The sequence below is a fragment of the Vicugna pacos genome, chromosome 6, assembly GCF_048564905.1.
Source record: "Vicugna pacos chromosome 6, VicPac4, whole genome shotgun sequence".
Classification (NCBI taxonomy): domain Eukaryota; kingdom Metazoa; phylum Chordata; class Mammalia; order Artiodactyla; family Camelidae; genus Vicugna; species Vicugna pacos.
In genome coordinates, this window is record NC_132992.1 from 30,093,153 (window position 1) to 30,114,188 (window position 21,036).

General features: G+C 34.2%; 2 protein-coding genes and 1 long non-coding RNA gene across 4 annotated transcripts in view; 2 read left to right on the top strand and 1 right to left on the bottom strand.

Annotated features, from left to right (window-relative positions):
* LOC140696851 (uncharacterized) overlaps window positions 1–21,036 on the top strand; it is a 513,284-nt gene that overhangs the window by 139,747 nt on the left and 352,501 nt on the right. The gene's annotated exons all lie outside the window — the stretch shown is intronic.
* On the bottom strand, window positions 1,912–2,826 carry LOC102544749 (olfactory receptor 4K3-like). Its single transcript, XM_015251064.3, has one exon. The coding sequence runs from the start codon at window positions 2,821–2,823 to the stop codon at window positions 1,912–1,914; it is 912 nt and encodes a 303-aa protein (XP_015106550.2). The 5' UTR covers window positions 2,824–2,826.
* Window positions 13,896–14,834, top strand: LOC102534731 (olfactory receptor 4F6-like). The gene has a single exon (XM_006218108.2). It carries the CDS (start codon window positions 13,899–13,901, stop codon window positions 14,832–14,834), a length of 936 nt encoding a protein of 311 aa, XP_006218170.2. The 5' UTR covers window positions 13,896–13,898.

The window sequence follows — 21,036 nt, forward strand, 5'->3', positions numbered from 1 at the left end:
TTCCCTGTGCTATATAGTATAAACTATTTATCTATTTTATATATATTAGCTAGTATCTGCAAATCTCAAACTCCCAGTTTATCCCTTCCCACCCAATTCGTCCCTGGTAACCATAAGTTTGTTTTCTATGTCCATGAGTCTGTTTCCGTTTTGTAAATAAGTTCATTTGTCTTTTATTTTTTTAAGATTACACATATAAGTGATATCATATGGTATTTTTCTTTCTCTTTCTGGCTTACTTCACATAGAATGACATTCTCCAGCTCTATCCATATTGCCGCGAATGGTATTATTTTATTATTTTTCATGGCTGAGTAGTATTCCATTGTATAATACCATAGCTTCTTTATCCAGTCATTTGTTGACATTTAGGCTGTTTCTATGTCTTGGCTATTGTAAATAATGCTGCTATAAACACTGGGGTGCATGTATGTTTTTGAATTAAGGTTTCCTCTGGATATATGCCCAGGAGTGGGATTGCTGGATCATATGGTAAGTCTATTTTTAGTTTTTTGAGGAATCTCCATAGTGTTTTCCATAATGACGGCACCAAACTACATTCCCACCAACAGTATAGGAAGGTTCCCTTTTCTCCGCAGCCTCTCCAGCATTTATTGTTCATGGAGTTCTGCATGATGGCTGTTTTGACTGGTGTGAGGTGATACCTCATTGTGGTTTGATATGCATTTCTCTGATAATTAATGATATTGAGCATTTTTTCATGTGCCTATTGGCCATTTTTATGTCTTCATTGGAGAATTGCTTGTTTAGGTCTTTTGCTTATTTTTGGATTGGATTGTTTGGTTTTTGTTACTAAGTTATATGAGTTGTTTATATACTCTGGAAATTAAGCCCTTGTTAGTCACATCATTTGCAAATATTATCTTCCATTCTGTAGGCTGTCATTTTGTTTTGCTTATGGTTTCTTTTGCTGTGCAAAAGCTTGTAAGTTTAAGTAGGTTTCATTTGTTTATTTTTGCTTTATATAATTTTGAGGCCTGGAGTAGGAAGATTTCTTAAGAAAGTTTTGTTATATGTAGTAATGAATAATTCTCAAACTCTGTATATAATCTAGTTCTTACAGTCAGTCTATCTGGATGCTGAAATGAATTAAATGGATAGTTTATCCTAAATTTAAACTTTTTGTCCTATCTTCATAACACTTTCCCCCTGCTCTTACATGGTGTAGATCATGAAATCCCTAACCCATTTTTAAATAAAAAGGGAGGAAGCAAAATTCCCAAAGTTTATTGATACATCCATCTCTGTATTTAATCTTTATCTTCTAAAGATAATTACACTGGTTCACAAATGACTAAAACATGGTGTTGAGGGAACAGCACTCTCTCCAGATTACAGTGATAATTCGATGGTGAATACTTAATGATTACCTTTTATAGCTGTTTCTCCAGAAGGTAGCTAGAATGTTAACTAATTGATAGGTTAATTAATCAATTTGTAAAAATACAGCCAGCAATATTCAGTGCACTGGCTTTTTGAAAAAAATTTAGAGAAGATCTATGTGAAATGCTTTGCTAAAAGAAATGCTCAGTAGAATAGAAAATTTCAAAATGTGGTGGTCGGTGTTGAAGTAGCAGTAAAAACAATAATAAGTAATATTAACATTTTTACTAATTTAAAGTTATCCTTGAGAACAACCAAAATCATGGTTATAAAGACTAGCCAGATTTCCAAAATAGGAAATAATTTTACATTCAATGATCAATAAATGATTGTGAAATATAATGGAATTGACACAAAACTTACATCTGGTGATACACATAATTTTCATTTATGAATTGGGGAGTGCATCCCATGCCCAAGTAACAGGACAGGTGTGGCTAGTTTAGGGAACTCACAGTGGACATTCTGATAATGTAAGGTCCTTAAATACCAATAGAAATCCATAGGCTAACATCGCAGTCTCTGGATGGCATTTTTAATCTCTTTGTTTCTTAACGTGTAAATGGCTGGATTTAGGACGGGTGTGATGACTGCATAAAATACAGCAAGAAACTTGTCCACCCAGGTGATATGGAGTGGCCACAGATAGATGAAGATGCAGGGTCCAAAGAATAACACCACCACTGTGATGTGGGCAGTGCAGGTGGAGAGAGCCTTGGATGCCCCTTCTTTAGAGTGAAGGCGGACAGTAAGCAGGATATAAAAGTAAGAGAGCAGCAACAGAATGAAGCAGATGGTTGCTAGTACCCCACTGTCAGCATTTATCAACATTTCTAGGCTATAAGTATCCATACAGGCTAGCCTGATCACCAGTGGAATATCACAGAAAAAGCTGTCCAGTTCCCTGGGTCCACAGAAGGGCAGCTTTATAATTAGAGCTAGTTGGCTTATTGAATGCACAAAGCCAGTGATCCATGATGTCATCACTAGCCCAGTGCACTTTTGCCTGTCCATGATGCTGGAGTAATGGAGTGGCTTGCAGATGGCCACATAACGGTCATAGGCCATTGACACAAGCAGTATCATCTCACCCCCTCCAAAGAAATGTCCAAAAAAAATCTGACACATGCAGCCTCCAAAGGAGATGGTCTTGTTTTCTTTGAGAAAGTCCGTGATCATTTTTGGAGTGATTACTGAGGAAAGACAGAAGTCAATGAACGAAAGATTGGCTAACAAGAAGTACATAGGGGAGTGAAGATGAAGATCAGCGGTAATTAGGAGCACAATGAAGATGTTGCCTAAAATGGTGATCAAGTAAAGTGAAGAAAATATCAGCAGGAAGAAGGCCCGGAGCTCCCATGAATTACAAAGTCCAAGAATAATAAATTCAGACACCACAGTCTGGTTTACTTCTTCCATTTAGTTCAGTTTGTTCTGAATTTATCTGAAGAAAAGTCATAAAGATAGATTTTCTGAATGAACAGTATGTTCACTGAGAGGGTTTCTCAGACATTGCTGATGGAAGGGTATACTTCAGCCATTACTCTGGAAAAAAAGCTGGCCTTTTCTTGTAAAGCTCAATATTTACACATTTTATGGTCCAGCAATTTCCCTCCTATTTACATGCCCAAGATAAACTGTTGTGTATGTATATAAGGAGAAATTTATAATTATGCTTGTAAGCAGGACAGTGGAATATTATTTAGAACCATAATAAATAAAGTACAACAATACAAAATAGCATAAATGGATATATAATACACTAATGAAGAAAAAAAGTTCAAAATGGATCTACTCAGCACAATTTTTATAAGGTGAAAAGCAATAAGAAAAATAACCTATTTTGCAGGAATTTGTATAAATTATAAAACTATGTATAAAAAAATAAGATGTAAGTAACCTCAACTCTGGGGAGTCCATGGGTCAGGATGAGGATGAGCAAATAAGTCGTATGTTATAATCAACTGTTTAGGTCTTATATTAGATCATGTTTTCACAGGCATAACTTTATTATTAAATAAACAAACAAACTCAAAATGGCATGGAAAAACAGTGAGACTGTGCTATAAATCAAGAATTATGATCAATTCAAATACTGTGGATCTGAGGTAAAATAGCATTTTTAAAGAATGTCATGTGTTATTGAATTATAGTTGATTTACAATAAATTCTCCATCTGCAGCAATATGGATGGACCTAGAAAATACTACACTTAGTGATATAAGAAAGAGAAAGACAAATAACTGTATGATATGTCCTAAACATGGAATCTAAAAAATAATACCAAAAAATGACATTTTATTGTTTGGGGGTTGTAGAGTAGAAAGATAGCATCTAAATATAAATGAACATTTTTAGCACATTATTGAAGGTTAGTAATGTTTTTGTTAATAAATACATTAATAAAGTAATCAGTTGAAAAGAGATATTAGCACTAGTTTTGACAAATGAGAAAACTTTCTCACCAACATAGTTAACTAAATATAAGAGCAGATAAACTAATCAAAAGAGGATGGTTAACAATCAATGGAAGAATAAATGTTCCAGGCATAAGGAATAAATCACGAGCATCAGGAAGAAATATTTTCTGTTTGTGAAACTCAAAGCTACATAACCTATAAGAAATTACACAAAGCCTGAGGTATACATCAACCACAGAGACTCCTGAGATTTAGTCTCGAATATCGGGCTTGAAAATATTTTAGTATTGGAAAGCCCCTTTTGCCAGACATGATCTAGAACCATAGAATACACAATCTGCTTGTACGTTTCTGATTGAAAGCAAGATCGTCTCCGAGAAACTGAAATCTAGGAATCTCTGCATGGACTGAAATGATCCAAGATCTGTGATTAAGACTTGGAGAGAGACTATGCCCCAAGTTACTTGAGAAAAACAATTTTGTGTTACAAATGAGAAGGTTCTTTGGACTTGAGACTCTGGCTACACATTTTCATAGTTAGTAAATCTCTCCATTTCCATTATTTCCATAGAAAGCTATTTCCATTCAGTCTCACATGCCTTAGCCTGAGAAGCCATAATTTTTGAAGTGCATTACGTTCTCCCTAACAATTATTGACAGAAGATTTACTTTTACAGTAACATTGTAAATGGCATATACAAGCTAATTAGACTTCTTATTAACAAGTTAGAGTAACTTTGTCTTTAAACTACTCATTTGCTGCAATTGAAATTCATTCCTTTAAAAATCTAACAATATTATAAAGCTGAAAAACAGATTTATATTCTTTCTTACTCTGTCCCTTTTTACTTTAATTTTCTCTCCTCTGTCTTCATCTTTTTCTTTTTTTCTTCTCCTCATTATCTTCTCCCTCCTCCTCCTTTTTCTTTTAAAAATGTCTGGCTCTCAAGTGCTTTGCCTCATGGGTCAATTATTTCCAACAGTCATTACTAATTCTTGATGATTGGTGTTCATAGCTCTCTATCAAAATTGGGAACCATTTTCTATTTCACTCAGAGCTATATTAAACATTTTAAATCACTGTTCTGTTACAGTGGTAACAATCAGATTCACTGCTGAAAAAGCCAAGTCAACAAATGATATGTGGGTTTACCGTCACTGTTCTCTATGGTTGGAGCTGTTGATGATATTGTTGTTGCTTAAGTCTATGTAGTTATCAGATACCAGGGACAAAAATAAGAATGGAATTAGAAAGTACTAGACGTAGGAGGGGCTTTTAATTTCTTCTGGTATGATAAATAAGAATTTATTAAATATTTTCTTACTGTGTACTCTGATTACTTTTGAGTACTTTGGTGAAAAAGAAATAGGCTGTAGGTATTGTTGGTTATACCAAAGTAAAAGCCTGTACCTGCTTTTTCAGCTAATACTTGCTTTAAAATTGTTTAATATTATTTTAGTTGAATTACAAAAGACAAAATATTACTGCTGAAATAATTATATTAATGGCAATTGCAATATTAATAATACTGTTATAAATTTTCAATCATAGATGAAAGATAAATCTAAAGATTCTAAAAATATAACTAAAGTCAAATAACAAAGTAGAACTTACAAGGAAGAATCAAAATTTAGCAAAATATAAAAGGAAAAGATAAAAGAAAATGAGACAATTTCCATTTTCTTTTTTGAGCTGCTAATTTTAGGGTCATTTGAAAACTACGTCAGTCGGTTTCATTGTGTCTCCCTGTTTTTCTCTCTCTCTCAGAATACCTCCCATGTGCTAGAAAGTTTCACTAACGTTGTCTAAGGTAGTGTTCACAATAACCCCATGAAATAGGTCTTATTGAGAGTTTGGCTCTTAGTATTAACCTGTTACAAGGCTCAGAGCTGAGAAATAGTGTAACTGGGGTGCACACCCAGTGTTCTCTAACTCCAGTGCTTCTGTGGTGTCATTCTGTGTCTCCTCTGTTCAGTTCCAAGAGCATAATTCCATTTCCATGGTAACTACTGACTGTTAGAACTTTTGAGAGATTTCTCTACATATTCTCTATCAGGTTTCTTTCTGAGCTAAATTAGTAACAATCACTTTCTCCAGTGTTTCGGGGTTTCTGTTAATTATAGTCAAATATCTGTGTATCGAAACTGTAGACCCTCATGATTGTGGCTCTGTGAGAACATGACGACCTTCTAAATGTATTTAGGGAGCTATGAGACTGTGTAGAAGGCATTCCTTTTGATGCTGTAAAATCCAGAAGTCCCAAGATGTAGGTGGGAGAAGAAATCTTTGATATTTCTGGAAGCTATACAGCAATTCCAAGTCATTCTAATTAATATGTATGGAAATATGGTATTAAAACATTGTGACATTGTCTTACATGTGATAGAGGAAGAAAACTAAGGGAGAAGTTAAGAAATTTACAGAGTATAGACCATAGCTTCTTACCAGAGAAACACCATATTTGATCAGATTCTTTTCCAGGGGTAAAGCATTTTCCATATTGTAATTAGAATCTGAAATAAAACCATATTGCACCAAAACAAATAATCCACTTCTGTTGTGACCAGTGTTCATGGGAGAGTGTGAGGCATATATTTACTGTAGAGGGTGGCCTCTGGGGTAGGCAGCTTTCAAGCTACCCATGCTATGTTCCTTTGGGACCTCTCAATTTTGGAGTTTCTCAGAATTGAGAGTATCACCTGGAAAGTGTGCCTTTTCTCAGGTCTGAGAGAGAGACCTGGTGTGTACAGTTATAAAAGTTCTAATGATGGAAGTTAAGCACAGTTTTAAAGCACTTCTTTGGTTAACTTTTTTTTTTAAAGAAAAACATTATTTCAGAATAACTTGCCATTTCTAGTCCCAGATGACTTCAGTGAGTGGACAGGGGATGACCAGCAGTAGGAGATGAGCTAGTCATTTGACTCATCAATTCTACTCCTAGGTATTTACCCCAAACAATTAAGAACAAGTATTCAAACAAAAACTTGTACACAAATGTCACAGTAGAACTATTCACAATGGCCAAAGATGGCACATTTTCATCAGCTGATGAATGAATCAACAACTGTGGTAATACATACAAAGGAATATTATTTATCCATAAGAAGGAATGATGTCTTGATACACATTTCAACATGGATGAACTTGAAAACATTATGCTAAATGAAAGAATCCAGACTCTTAAGGTCACATGTTGTTTTGATTCTCTTTATATAAAGTATCCAGATTAGATAAATCCGTAGAGACAGAAAGCAGATTAGTGATTTCCAGGGGATGAGAGAGAGGGGAATGGACAGTGACTGCTCAGTGGATATGGGATTTTCCTTGGAGTGATGAAAATATGTTGAAGCTAGGTAGAGGTGTGATTGCAATATTATCAATGTACCAAATGCCATTGGATTGTACCTTTCAAATGACTGATTTTCCATTATGTGAATTTTACCTTGATAACAAAATTTAATACTAAAAGAAAAATAAATGAGGATTTTTTTTCTTTATAAATTAATATTTTAGTTATCTACTTTGTTTTAGCTCATTTTTTTTTCAGTCATACCTGGCTTAGGTTTACCTTTCCCTTTTTTTAGGTAAAAAAAAGTACTTTTGATATAATCACACACTAGGGGTTTTTTTTGTTTTTGTTTTTCATTTGTCTACAGCTTAAATGCTATGTAGAACTGAGTCTAAAATACTGTAAAATATAAATCACTAAAAGCAATTTAACTAACAAAAATCAAGTTTGTTAAAACAACATGCTGAATTGGAGTTCTTATAATAGTGTGAAATGATGTAAGAATGTATGATATTTGGTCTTCTCTGTGTGTACATTGCTTTTCTGAGCAAGCCTTATAGAATTACAGATATTCAGTACCTCTGGATTTAGTTAATTGAAAAAAAAATCACTGGGCTGAATCCCAAGGCACACAAATTCTAGCCCCTTTTCTACTACCAACTGATAAGTCACAACCTTATTTCTTCATCTGATCGGGAACAATATTGCATTTTCATCTCACCGTTAGAAAGAAGAAATGAAATAATATAGGTAAAAATACTCAAAAAAGTAAAAAGCTAAATAGATCTTGAAATCTTGTTTATCTGTCACAACAGTAATACAGAAACGAGGCAGCATAGTGTAGGGATTAAATCCATGGACTTTGAAATCAGAAATAATCATATTTGAATATTGGATCTGACTTTAGCATAGTGACCTTTGCCAACATGTTGTCTTTCCGTATTATTTAATGTTACTGTCTCCCAAATGGGGATGGTAATTGTATATTTGAGGTAAAAAGCAGGTACAGTGTTTCTAAGGATGTTGCATGAATATGCTTTCAACAGAATTCTAAATAACTTTCTGATGTTTGTTAATAGGTATTCTTTTTCACTGATATTAGTCTAAATAGTATTTAATTTGTACATAGGCATTAAAATGTTAGGAGTTGCTGATTTTCCTTGAAAATATTTGGCTATCATATTGTCAGCCACAGCTTCCTTGTTTTCCATTTACTTTTGTAACCAAACTCTTATACTTTTTTCTTCTCTTAATGTCATGGGAATTCAAAGTAGAGTTCTCATGATAAATGACCTAGGGACTCAGGTCACTTGAGTTATCAGGTTGTTACCAAAAGCTGTTGTTGGCGCTGGAGCAGTTGTGAGGAGCACTAACTGCAGAGATCAAAGAAGGAAACATTTCTTAAAAGGTCTAGTACTAGGGAAAGTATTGTTTTCTGAGACCTGGTATTTTTTGGTGGTTGTTGTTTGTTTTCTGTTGTTTGTTTGTTTGTTTTTGGTCAGGTAAGTGGGGGTAGTGTAATGTAAGTGAAGAGCCTGCTAAAATTACCAGCTCTTTTCCCGATGTGGATAAAGCATAGCACCTCTGCCAACATTATAAAAATTCCGTCCCCCTCAGCCTTCCTTCCCACTCTTTCTTGCCTCTATATTTTTCAGTTCAACAAGCATTTGTTGAACCACCACACTAGTCTTTCCAAGGGGAAGATAGACTTTCCAACGTTAGGTTGCATGAAGTGCTCCCTGTACTTAGATTGTGACTCGATTTACAGGGAGATTTTTGTAGTTGGACTTTATTTCACTAAGAACTAGAAAGGACCTTGGAAATTGGTTTTAATGTGAATTGCCTTTGACCGTTTGTGGCGATTTCTAGAATGACAGTTTTTTTTTTTAATTCTACTGGCATCAGTTTTCAATAGTACTAAGATATAAAGTACAACAGTCTTTACCAAGAAACAATTACTGTCAACTTTCCATGCATTTATATGCATATGCATGGCCACATCCAGCCGCTTGGCTTCTCTCTGAAACTCACAACACTTAGGCTGGTCAGGACTTACGACTAAGACATGGTCCTTCCTCTCAAGAAACTCATACTCGTAGCAGGGGAGACAGACAGACTGGTCAACTGTAAATTATAATGTCAGGAAAAAAGTATTATGAGAGATTTGCATGTATGATGTGAGAGCATAGTGGAGGGATACGTAAACCAGACTGGAAGAGAGAGGGAGACGTCCTTGAGTAACTCCTGCAGAGATGGAATTTTTAGAACAAGAACTAATCAGCCAGAAGGTCAAGGATACCTTTAGTGCAGAACAAAATATGGGTAAACCTAATGTTAATGAAAGAACAAGTGTCCTTGTAATTCATGAGGTTTGTGAGATGAAGAGGTGAAATAAGAAGCCAGGAAGTGGGTTGTAAACAGTCCCCTGGAGCTTTATGAGCCATGCTGAGATGTTGTGAAGGCAGGATAAGTTATTGAGGGTTTGTAAGCAGTGAGCAGGCAGCAAGAGCTGGGAACCCCTCCCTAGGTGTGCTGTTTTAACTGCTTCCTGTTTAACCTGCATGGTATTCCTTCTTGCTTGCTTCTATTCTTCTCTCCCATTTCTTTTCTCACCTTGTCCCTATCCCTTCTCTCCACTCCCTTGTCTTTTCATGTCATCTCCTTTCTTACTGGGATCAAGCAACTAAACAGTAAATAGATTTTAAAGAAACTATCAGTAGACAGTTGCCAATAGGAAGTTTTATCTGTGGCTATTAAGCTCTTAAAGAGAACAGTTTCTATTAAGGGGCTATTGTGATTTTTTTAATGAGTAAACAGTTGTTGACACACTTGTAAAGCTTTATTTCAATTTTTAAATGCTTATTTGTATGGCATTGACATCATCACTACAATCTGAATTTGAAGCGCTGTGCATCTCGAACCTCTTATTTTATATTTAGAAATCCAGTTTAAAGTCAAAAGCAATTCCAGGTTAATGCCATTTAAGTAACAGAAATGTAGACCTTAGGAAGTGAAAAGCCACGTGTAATTCTACTTTTCAGGATTGACTACTGGTAATATTTGGTGTGCATTCTTGGAATCTGTTTTTTAAATTCAAACACATACTCTTCATTTTATATACATACATATACATACATACATATATATATAGATATATAGATATAGATATAGATATAGCTGTTGGATGTTCTTGCTTTTATTCAGTATTTGTTTCCAGATCTTTAAGAACATATAATAAACTGACCTTTCTCAGCATTTTACCAAGGTAACACATAGTACTGGTTATTATGCAACAATTTCTTGCAGGAATTAATGTTGGCCGTGAGTATACATAGACAAACATATTAAACTCTAATAATTTTTTGAGAACATCAACATTGTTTTTCTATAATCGCAGGCATAGTATTGTTTTTAACACACTTTCTTGTTTTCACTTAAATTGAAAGTCTTTCCAGATCTGTGTACGTAGAACTATTTATTTTATTTAATAGCATCATAATATTCCATGGTATATATGTACTACAATGTGAGGAATTCCTTCTTTAATGATTGACATATGTCAACAACATTCTACATATATATGTGTGAATGTGTGTGTTACTATATACATGTTATATAAATACAGATGCTACATATACATAATATTTGCTCTTGTGCTAGTATGTCTAGAAATAGATTTGTACAATTTAATATTGTCAATTGTTACACATCTTCAACAATGTATAAGAGTAGCTTTTATACTGGCGTCTTGCTAACACTGGAAATTCCTTTTCATTCTCACCTATCTCTTCTCTTTTTCTTTCTTTTTCCTTATCAAGTGGTACAACAAAACTATGAATCTCCTAATCACCTCTAATGATGAGGCTGAGCATCAATAAATATGTTTATTGGCCACTTGTGCATCTTACTGTTCCTATTGGCAGTTACATGTGTATGTTTCCTCACTTTTTCAAGACCTTCTCCTTGTAGAGTTAATATATTGACCTTTCTATCAAATATAATCCTTTGTTTGACTGATGCCAGTATTTCCACTTCCTATTGAAATGTATCAAATGAAGATAGTTTGTATTAATAAATGAATTTTTAACATTTAAAAAATAGAGAAAAACAGAAAAAAGAATCATCTAATTTTCCTACTAAGAAAAAAATCAATCAGTACTTTTTTTTTTAACTAACATTTCTTTTGGTCTTTGAAACGTATTTATTTATTTTGCACAGTTGGGAATATACTGAATATACTTTTTGTGTGTACTAGAATATGTATATTTTAAAATCTACATGTTGTATGATCAAAGCTTTTTGATAGTTTTTGTTATAGCTCCTTTGAAATGTCACATCCACTGCCGTTAACCTTGGTGATTGTCCCATTCTCCCTTGCTCAGTCCTGTTCTGTTTATTTTCTCAGTTATTGGCTTTCAATTCTCTATCTAGTGCCCTTCTGTCAGGGCCTCCTAGTACCATCCCTGTAGTGTTTCTTTTTGGCTATTACACCTTCTCCATGTCCATAACCCTCACAGTGTCCTTCCTGACTAGCCTGGCTACCTTCAGGTCTGTTCTTGGCTACAGCAGGCTTAAGGTGCTCCAGCCTACTTATGATGCCTTCTTGTTTAGGCAGTGCAGGGCTGTGCCCAAGGGAGAGCCCGGGCAGAGGAGAGTGACACAGGGAGGAGGGACAACATGGGAGAGAATGGTGGTTAGTGGTGCAGGGCCTGGAGAGAAGCTTGTTGGTGGCAGTGCAAATGGGGGACCCGTGGTATTCAGTTCAGGTGTGGAACAAGCATCAGTAATTGGGTTTAGTTGTTTAGAGATAAGGGAGTTTAGACAATCATGTATAGAAAAAGATATGTTACTATATTATATTGAACTGTATAAAATTGATACTTGACCTTCTTTGAACTTACCGAAGGAAGAACTTCATATGATTCAAACTAATAAAAGCATATAAGCCCAGAGATGAACAATTTATTGACAAAAATTAAAGATAAACATCTTTCTATTTTTCCCTAGATAAATGTTTTAAAAAATAGATTTCCTATACATTTTTCTTGTAAATTTTTCTTTTTTTTCAATTGTCTATTATTCACTTATTTCATAGCACTGATTTTTGTTTCTATATATGAAGAATAATGCCTTCTCCAGGAGGAAGAACTATGAATATTTTAAGTCTCTATTGTGAGCATTGATGTTATTTCTTATTTTTCTTTTTATCAACAGTGGTATAATAGGTGCCCCTTATAGCTTAATTTTTAGCTTATCCATTATTATTACACTAAGCAAATTTCTTGAAGTGAGATTCTTAGTCACAAGTTAAGGAAAATTTTCAACTTTTGGTATCTATTTTGAATGTACCTTCTAAAGAAACTGTATCAATTTTTACTCTCATTATCAGTGTATGAATGTGGCCTTTTCCTCACAGCCTCATCCATGGTAAGTCATCAATTTTTAAACCTTAGAAACTTGTTAGTAGAAAATAGCACCCCAAGGCAATCTTATTTACATTTCGTTGATTACTGAAGAGGGTTTTACTTTTCATATGATTATCGACTACTAGGATTTCTTTTTTTGTCAGTAGTTTTATGTTTTGCTCATTTTAAAATTGGTGCACCACACTTTATCTGTTTGGAAGAGCTAATTTTATATTAAAATATGAATCATTTGGCTGATATTTTAAAACAATTTTCCAAAGTGTGTTTTTACTTTTATTTTTATAGTGCTTGTATCTCTATATAAGATATCTGTATGTATATCTTTATACACTGTCTTTATGTATCTATCCAAATCTATGTACAAGATGAATTTAATACTTTGGATACTGCCAAGTATTATTTCTTCCCTGATTTGTTAATATGGGATATGCTAAGAATGAATTTTCCACCTTAATGTGGGTTTAAATATTCTTTTACTTTCTTTTGGCTTGTCTCTCTTTTTAATGTTTAAATATCCATCTGAAACTTCTATGAGTTTATTGTGTGAGGCAAAATTTATATTTTTCCAAAGTTTATCTGTTGTACCACTGGCTAAATAATGCACCATGTCCACACTGATGTGATAAGATCTCAGTAGTTTCTTGAGGTCACTCTAAGTTTACTCTAGCCCTCATTCCATTCTTTACATTGAAGCTTTGGGTAACTATTTGAAAGCATGATCAGCTACTGCTGAAAGTCACCCCAAATTTTCTATTGCTCTTAGGATAAAAAGCAAAGTTCTTATCATGGATACAAGAGTCCATCCTGTCTGGTCTATTACTCCAGCCTAATGGGCAGTCATTCATTCTCACGTCTCACTGGCCTTCCTGTCCCAGGGTCTTTGCACATGGCATTTCCAAAGTCTGGACTCCTCCACTTACTCTTCAGTAGTAACTCCCTGTGTAGCAGAATCTGTTCAAGCACCACAGTGATGAGTCATGTTGTCCTCGTAGTCCTCTGTTCTTTTCCTTCAAATCAATTGTCAGGGTTGTATGTGTATTTACAGTTACTTAATGTCTAGCTCCACCATTAGCCTGTACACCTCAGAAAGTTAGAATTAGTATTTTACCTCAGACCTTGATGTAGTACCTGGAGTATGGTAGATGCTCATTAGGAATATCAGTTAACGCTCACTAGGTAGGTTAGCTGAAGGAATAAATTAATGCGTGAATTTCTCAAGACATCTTAATGGCTGTTAGTAAGGATTGCTTTTCTTAAAACTAGATTTAAATAAAAGCATGTATCTGTTTATTTTAATTTTGATAAATCCTTTGGTTATGATTTTGTTTTTGATCTTTAGGTATCACCAGACAAAGCCAATGTATGAAGCAAATTACTCTTTGGTGTCTGAATTTGTGTTCCTGGGACTTTCTAACTCTAGACCTGTGCAGCATTTCCTCCTTGCCTTCTCTACAGTGTTATATGTAACAATTGTTCTAGGAAACCTCCTTGTTGTGTTTGCAGTGACCTTTGACCCTCATCTACATTCCCCCATGTACTTCCTTTTAGCCAACCTCTCATTTATTGATTTGTGTTTTTCCACCTTAACTGTTCCAAAGATGATCTCTGACCTGTACTCTGGGCACAAAATCATATCCTTCCAGGGGTGTGTCATCCAGATATTTGTCCTTCACATCCTGGGTGGATCTGAGATGGTGCTGCTTACTGCCATGGCCTTAGACCGATATGTGGCCATATGTAAGCCCCTGCACTACCTGACCATCATGAGCCCACGGATGTGCCTTCTGCTTCTGTGTGGTGCTTGGACTACTGGCCTCATTCACTCAGTGGTCCAGTTAGCCTTTGTTGTCCATCTGCCTTTTTGTGGTCCTAATGAAATAGATAGCTTTTACTGTGACCTTCCTTGGTTTATCAAACTTGCCTGCATAGACACCTACAGAATGGAATTCCTGGTTACTGCCAACAGCGGGTTCATTTCTGTGGGCACTTTCTTCTTGTTGATTGTCTCTTACATTTTCATCCTGGTCACCATATGGAAGCGTTCTTCAGGTGGTTTGTGTAAGGCCCTCTCTACTCTGTCAGCTCACATCACTGTGGTGGTTTTGTTCTTTGGACCATGCATCTTCGTTTACATGTGGCCATTTCCCACGGTGCCAGTGGATAAGTTTCTTGCCATTTTGGACTTTATGATTACGCCCATCCTGAATCCTGCCATTTACACATTGAGGAACAAGGACATGAAGATGGCAATGAGGCGATTGAGTAGTCAGCTCCTGAGTTGGAGGAAGATCTAAATAACTCAGGAGAGCACAAATGGTACCTTCTGTAAGCACTGTTTGTAAACATTAAAACAAATTATATCATGTTAAGGCAATTTATTGTCTTTAATCCAGCAGCTTGAAAATCCTTGGATAGATCATTCCAAATTAATGACCAAAAACGTGATTATATATTTTTATTATTTATCTGTAGGCTATTTTACACAGTTTCGAGATTATTAAATATATGAAATGTACTTTGTGAGACCTACATTTTGAATAATCTATAAAATATCTTAAATATTTTTTATGAATTCCGGTTCACAGTGCTGTATTGGCATATTTTCCTTCATAATCATTGTAAAAAATTCTCAGTTAAAGAGAATGATTGGTTCTGTCTTAAGAATTTTTGACCAAGGAATGCAGCAGTATTTTCTAAAGTGATTCTGGTTGCTTTTGCTTCTTTCCCTTCCTTTACTCTGTTACTGTGATATACTCAATTACATGAATATAGCTTTGGAAAGAAGTTTAATTTCTTTATTAGATTAAATATTCACTAATAGTCACATATGCTGAAAACAAGACAGTGGACAAAAATAGTAGAACAGTTTGAAATTATTTTTGGATCTGTTCTCTAAGAAGGCAAAGTTATGTCTTCTTCCTCTCCACTTTGCTTTTAACTCTCCCCTTTTATTGTGTGCTGACAGTAAAAGGGTATGAATTAAGCAGTAACATTCATCAAAGGGTAGAGCTGGGCTAGGAGTGAAAAAATGTTTAATGAAAGAGAGGAAACTCAGATGTAGTATTTCTCGACCATGGATACAATGCAGTACTGAACCCCACTCTGCGTTTAAGCATGAAGCCTATGCTTTTAGACATACAGACCTGAGACTCACCACCATACAAAGCAAAACAATATCTTTTGAAATTCTTTTACCTGTTGAAATTTTATTATTATACTGAGATGGAATTTGCTTCCCTAGATATTTCATATTGTGTTCTTCTTTTTGTAATCTGGAATTGTGCAGAGTAAAATATCTTCTATACTGTCTTTTTTATGTTTGGAAAAAAATGATTCTATATCTTCTTTTAAGGTTAAATACTCCTCAGGCTAAACGTGTTGAGTCCTAAAACTTTTTAGGCAAAATTCATTTTGAAAATTTCATGAAAGGTTTTTTTGTTTGTTTTTAATTATGAGGAAACGTGAAATATCAGCTTTAACTTTATGTTAAAATCTATTTCTGTTGGATTCTGGGCCTAAGCAGACACTGATTCCAGCTAGACAACCATATAATAGCCCATCATAAAGGAAATCTCATTAAACCTGAAATCTAAAATATGTAAGAACACTTGAATCAGAAACTCAAATCTCTGAATGAAAATGACTAAAAATATTAAAATTAAAAATGAGAGTTGATGGATGGAAACTAAATTTTGGGTGGTGAGCATGCTGTATACACACAGAAGTAGAAATATCATGTTGTACATTTGAAACATATAATGTTGCAAACCAGTGTAATCTCAATTAAAAAATAAATTAAAAGTAAGAGCCAATTTAAACTCAGAACAAAATTTGAACAAGAAGAAATCATTTCAAAAATGAACACCAAAATACGACGTACCCAAAGAGACTATAATATATTCAAAATTACATGAATGATACAGGAAATAAAGGTGAAAAGAACCAAGAAATGAAACCCAATTAAAGAAAGAAGTAAAAAAAGTTTCAGAGAGGAAGTTTTATAGAACCATGCAAATAATATTTAATATTATATAATCTGAAAATGAGACTTTGCAATAGAAATAATATTTCAAACTTTTATTAACGTGTGTGAAATGAAAGACCAGAATCTATTTAATGAAATAGCTTATAATCACCTTGGGATAGTTGACCTTAGATGGTTAATTCCAAGACATATTTTAGTAAAATTATCAAGTATTTAAAATACAGTATCTTCTGAGCTTCCTATCAAAGTAACATAAGTAACTTATAGAGGAGAGAAAATTAAGTTGGCGTCAGACTTCCTGATAGTAGTATATAAAGAAAGATAATGATTGAGCTACATTTCCAAAAGAGTCAAGGAAATAAAATGTGAGATAAAAAATTAATGTAAAGCCAATCTGTCCTTCATATACATAAAAATTAATTAAACATATTTTAAGTATGAAAGCTTTTGTTGAAGACTGTGTGTATAAGCTCTTCCTGGGAAACCATCTAAAGGACCAGCTCCATCCCAACAAGAGCTATTTGGGAAACTTCAGCAATACTGGGGCCTAAAATCTAACACTTTGTATTAAAGACTTAGGACTTAAAAGTGAGGCTGCACATGAAAGAATGGAATGTTAAGTGTTAAATCTGATAAACATTTTTAATGGAGGAGAGATAGAGAAGCAAAAAGTAGAAAAACGTGTTGATGTTCTCAGCAGCAGTAAGTGTCCAAAAATAACTGGCAACTCAAATAATGAAAGCCGATATTTTAAAGTGAAGTAATAACTAAGAGAATTACAGAAAGATAGATGCTACAAATGATAAAATTTTATACCAAAACAATACAAAAATTAATTTAAAAGAATTAAGTGAAATAAAAGGAACAAAATTATGAAAGACATGCTAATAATAACATAAAACAAAGCTACACAAAAAACAAAATAGGACAGATCTATTAACTGGCACTGACAAACCATTTTTGGAAGAGGGAATGAATGACTGAATTGAAAAATGAGGAGGTCATTGGTGACTCTGGAAAAGAAAGTATCAGTGGAATGGTGTATGTAAAAGCCTGACCGGATGATGTACAAATGAGAATTGGTTCAACCTAAGACAGGTCAAGTGGGAACTATAAGTGAAAATAAAAATTTTCAAATAATATAATCACCCAAATCTAGATTTCTGGATGTATGGATATTTATCAGATTTGTGTTCCAGGTCCAGTGGAGAATTTTTTGATGTTCAAGTTCATGTAACTGCACATATCAGTTACTGGTTATTTAATGTCTAGTTCCTTCACCAAAGAGTAACTTTCCTGGAGGCATGTGGTATATATTGGGTACTTTCAGTGAGCTATCAGTGAAAGCTTATTGAATAAATGGATTTTAAAAGTTTAAATTTAAAAGTTTTAAAAAGCACCTTGTGCCAGGTAGTATAACTTACTTAAAGTACACAATTTGAAACCAATTTAAATCTTCTTTCAACATTTCTAACAGACTTAGTTTTAGTTTTTTCTTTTATGTAAGGAATTTTATATAAACAGAATATCAATAACTAGAGAAAAATAGTCTGTGGTATACAACTGATATTCCTGGACCTTTATAACTTCTGGCTAATATAGGACTTCCTATCTGCCTTTCATATTTTTAAAAACATTTTCATCACCCCTAAAAACTTTGTACCTGTTAAGCATTCAAACCCAAATTCCTTCTTCTTCCATTTCCTGGCAACCATTAATCCATTTTCTGTCTTTATGGATTTGACTATTTTGGACATTTCATAGAAATGGAATCTTATATTATGTGGCATTTTGTGTGTATGGCTTCTTTCACTTAGCATGTTTTCAAGGTTCATCCATGTTGTCACATGTATCAGAATGTCATCCCTTTTAATGGTTGAATAATATTCCATTGTATGGATATACCTTATTTGTCTATCTATTCATCAGTTGATGGATGGTTGGGTTGTCTCTACCTTTTGGTTCTTGTTAATAGTGTTACTAGAAACATTTGTGTACAATTTTTTGTTTCAACACCTGTTTTCAGTTCTCTCGAGTGGAACTTCTGGGTCATATGGTAACTTTATGTTCAACATTTTGAGACACCATCAAACTGTTTGTCACAGTGCCTATAAAATTTTACATTCTCTCTAATACTGTATGAGCATTCCAATTTCTCCATATCCTTATCCACACTTGATGTTTTATTTCATTAGTTTTTATTATGGCCAATCTACTGGGTGTGAAATTATATATCATTGTCCTTTAATTTTCATTCCTGTAGTGAGTAATGAGGTTGAGCAGCTTTTCATGTGCTTCTTGGTTGGCCATTTGTATATCTTCTTGAGAGGAATGTTTATTCAAATCCTTCTCTCATGTTTAAATTGGGTTGTTTGTCTTTTTATTGCTGAGTTTTAATAGTTCTCTATATATTTTGCATACCATACCTGTTTAGTTTTCTAAGGCTGCCATAAAAACTTACTACAAATTTGGTGGTTTAAAACAACATGAATTTATTCTTTCATAGTTTTGGAGGCTAGAATTGGAAATCAATGTGCTGGCAGGGCTAAGCTCCCTCCTAAGGCTCTAGGGGAGAATCCTTCCTTGTCACTTCCAGTTGCTGGTGACTCTAGGTGTTTCCTGGTTTGCGTCTACGTAACTCCAACCTCTACTTCATCTCCACGTGGCTTCACCTCTGTATCCTTGTATTCTCCTGTTTCTTATTAGGACATTTATATTTCTTATTAGGACATTTATTATTCAGGTTCTCCAGGATGATCTCAAGATCCTTATTACATTTGCAAAGACCCTTTTTCCAAATAAGTTTTCATTAACAGTTTCAGGAGTTAGGATGTAGAACTGTCTTTTTTAAGGGCCATCATTCAACCCACTACAAGACCCTTATCAGATATGTGATTTAGAAATATTTTCTCTCATCTGTACATTTTCTTTTTACTGTCTTGATTGAATCCCTTGACACATATAAGATTCTAGTTTTAATGAAGTCTGATTTATCTGTTTTTCCTTTTGTTAGGTGTACTTTGATGTTATTTTAAAGAAACCATTGTCCTAAATAAATAAATATCTTTTCTCTGGGAATGTACTATATACTTACAGGATTGTATCATCTGGATTCTTTTCATATCCTAGGGATACTGAAATGATGAGGAAGAGCGTGGTTTGAGATGTGCCTAGCAGACAGAAATCACATTATACACAGTCCTTAGGTTTTGGAAAACATCACAGTTTAAATTTTATCCTAACAATAATAGCTAGCTTTTGGGAGGTTTTATAAGTATGTGTGTTTATTCTGTGTAAGAGGTTATTAAGCATTTTACATAAATTATGCATTTTATCCTTAATATATCATGAGAATGAGGTGATATTTTATAGAAAGTGGCTGAGAGAAGTTATGCTTCTCAAAAATACTAATACCATCTACTCCCCTCTTTTCATTGGTCTGAATTTCAAGTCCATGGGCTCCTTCTCTGAGCTTCTAAGTTTTAATCATGACAAACTCTTCCCTTAAATTTCTCTAGCACCAGAGCTGTCACTTTTTTTCTTTAGTTGATTTTTAAATGATCTCTTAGTGTTTTAGAATGTCTATTATTTTTAGTTCTTTAATACCTAGTTAACCATCTTCTCTAAATTATATTATTTTATTAAAAGAACTAGGATAGTTTCTGTCTCCTGACTAATTCAGAAATTTGAAACAGAATTTTCCCCAGGAAACAGACCCTTAAATATGGGATTTTGAAACTGAGTTGGTCTTGTCCTTCGGAGTGATCTCCAAGTGCTGAGCTCCTTGCCAATGTGAAATAGGAGGCTAGTCACCCCATTACAGGCAAGCAGTGGCATCATGAATATTGTGTTAATTGTATTAAAGTGCCAACTGGAGCACATGACTAATGCATTTGACCATTTCATTACTGATGATAATTATACGTAGTGTGGAATGTGATGGATTTTTCTGAATGCTTTGAGAAAGAAATGACAAGCTCAAATCTTAAGTGTTCATTCCAGGTTAGAGTCTGAGAACCAGAAAAATTCAATGGAAGCTCTTAAAGAATATCTTGTTTATTGTAGTTACAGATGTAATCTTGCTGAAATCAGTCACAGAATTTAACATTGCAGAATTACAATTTGGCTTGTGAAGTTAAAGGCATTTCTTAGTAAATAATGGGACTATATTTGGAATTAAACATGCACAGTTTTTCAAGTTCCAGAGATACATGTATTTTTTACTATAGCAATATAATTCACATACCATAAAATTCATCTGTTTGTTTTATATTCTGCAGAAACCTTAATTGTCTTGACATTCCATGAAACATTATTACCAATCAACTACATTGATGTGGTTATTTTAATTGGATCTAATGATGAGAAAAAAGCAAGTATTTTGGGTGCCTTAGACATATCTGAAGCGATGGTGAGAGATAAACCACCTCAGTAAAATTTCTAAGGGTACAAAGGTTAGTATCCTACTGGGCTCTGGTAGTTATTAAATACCTGAACTTGAACCTCAAGTC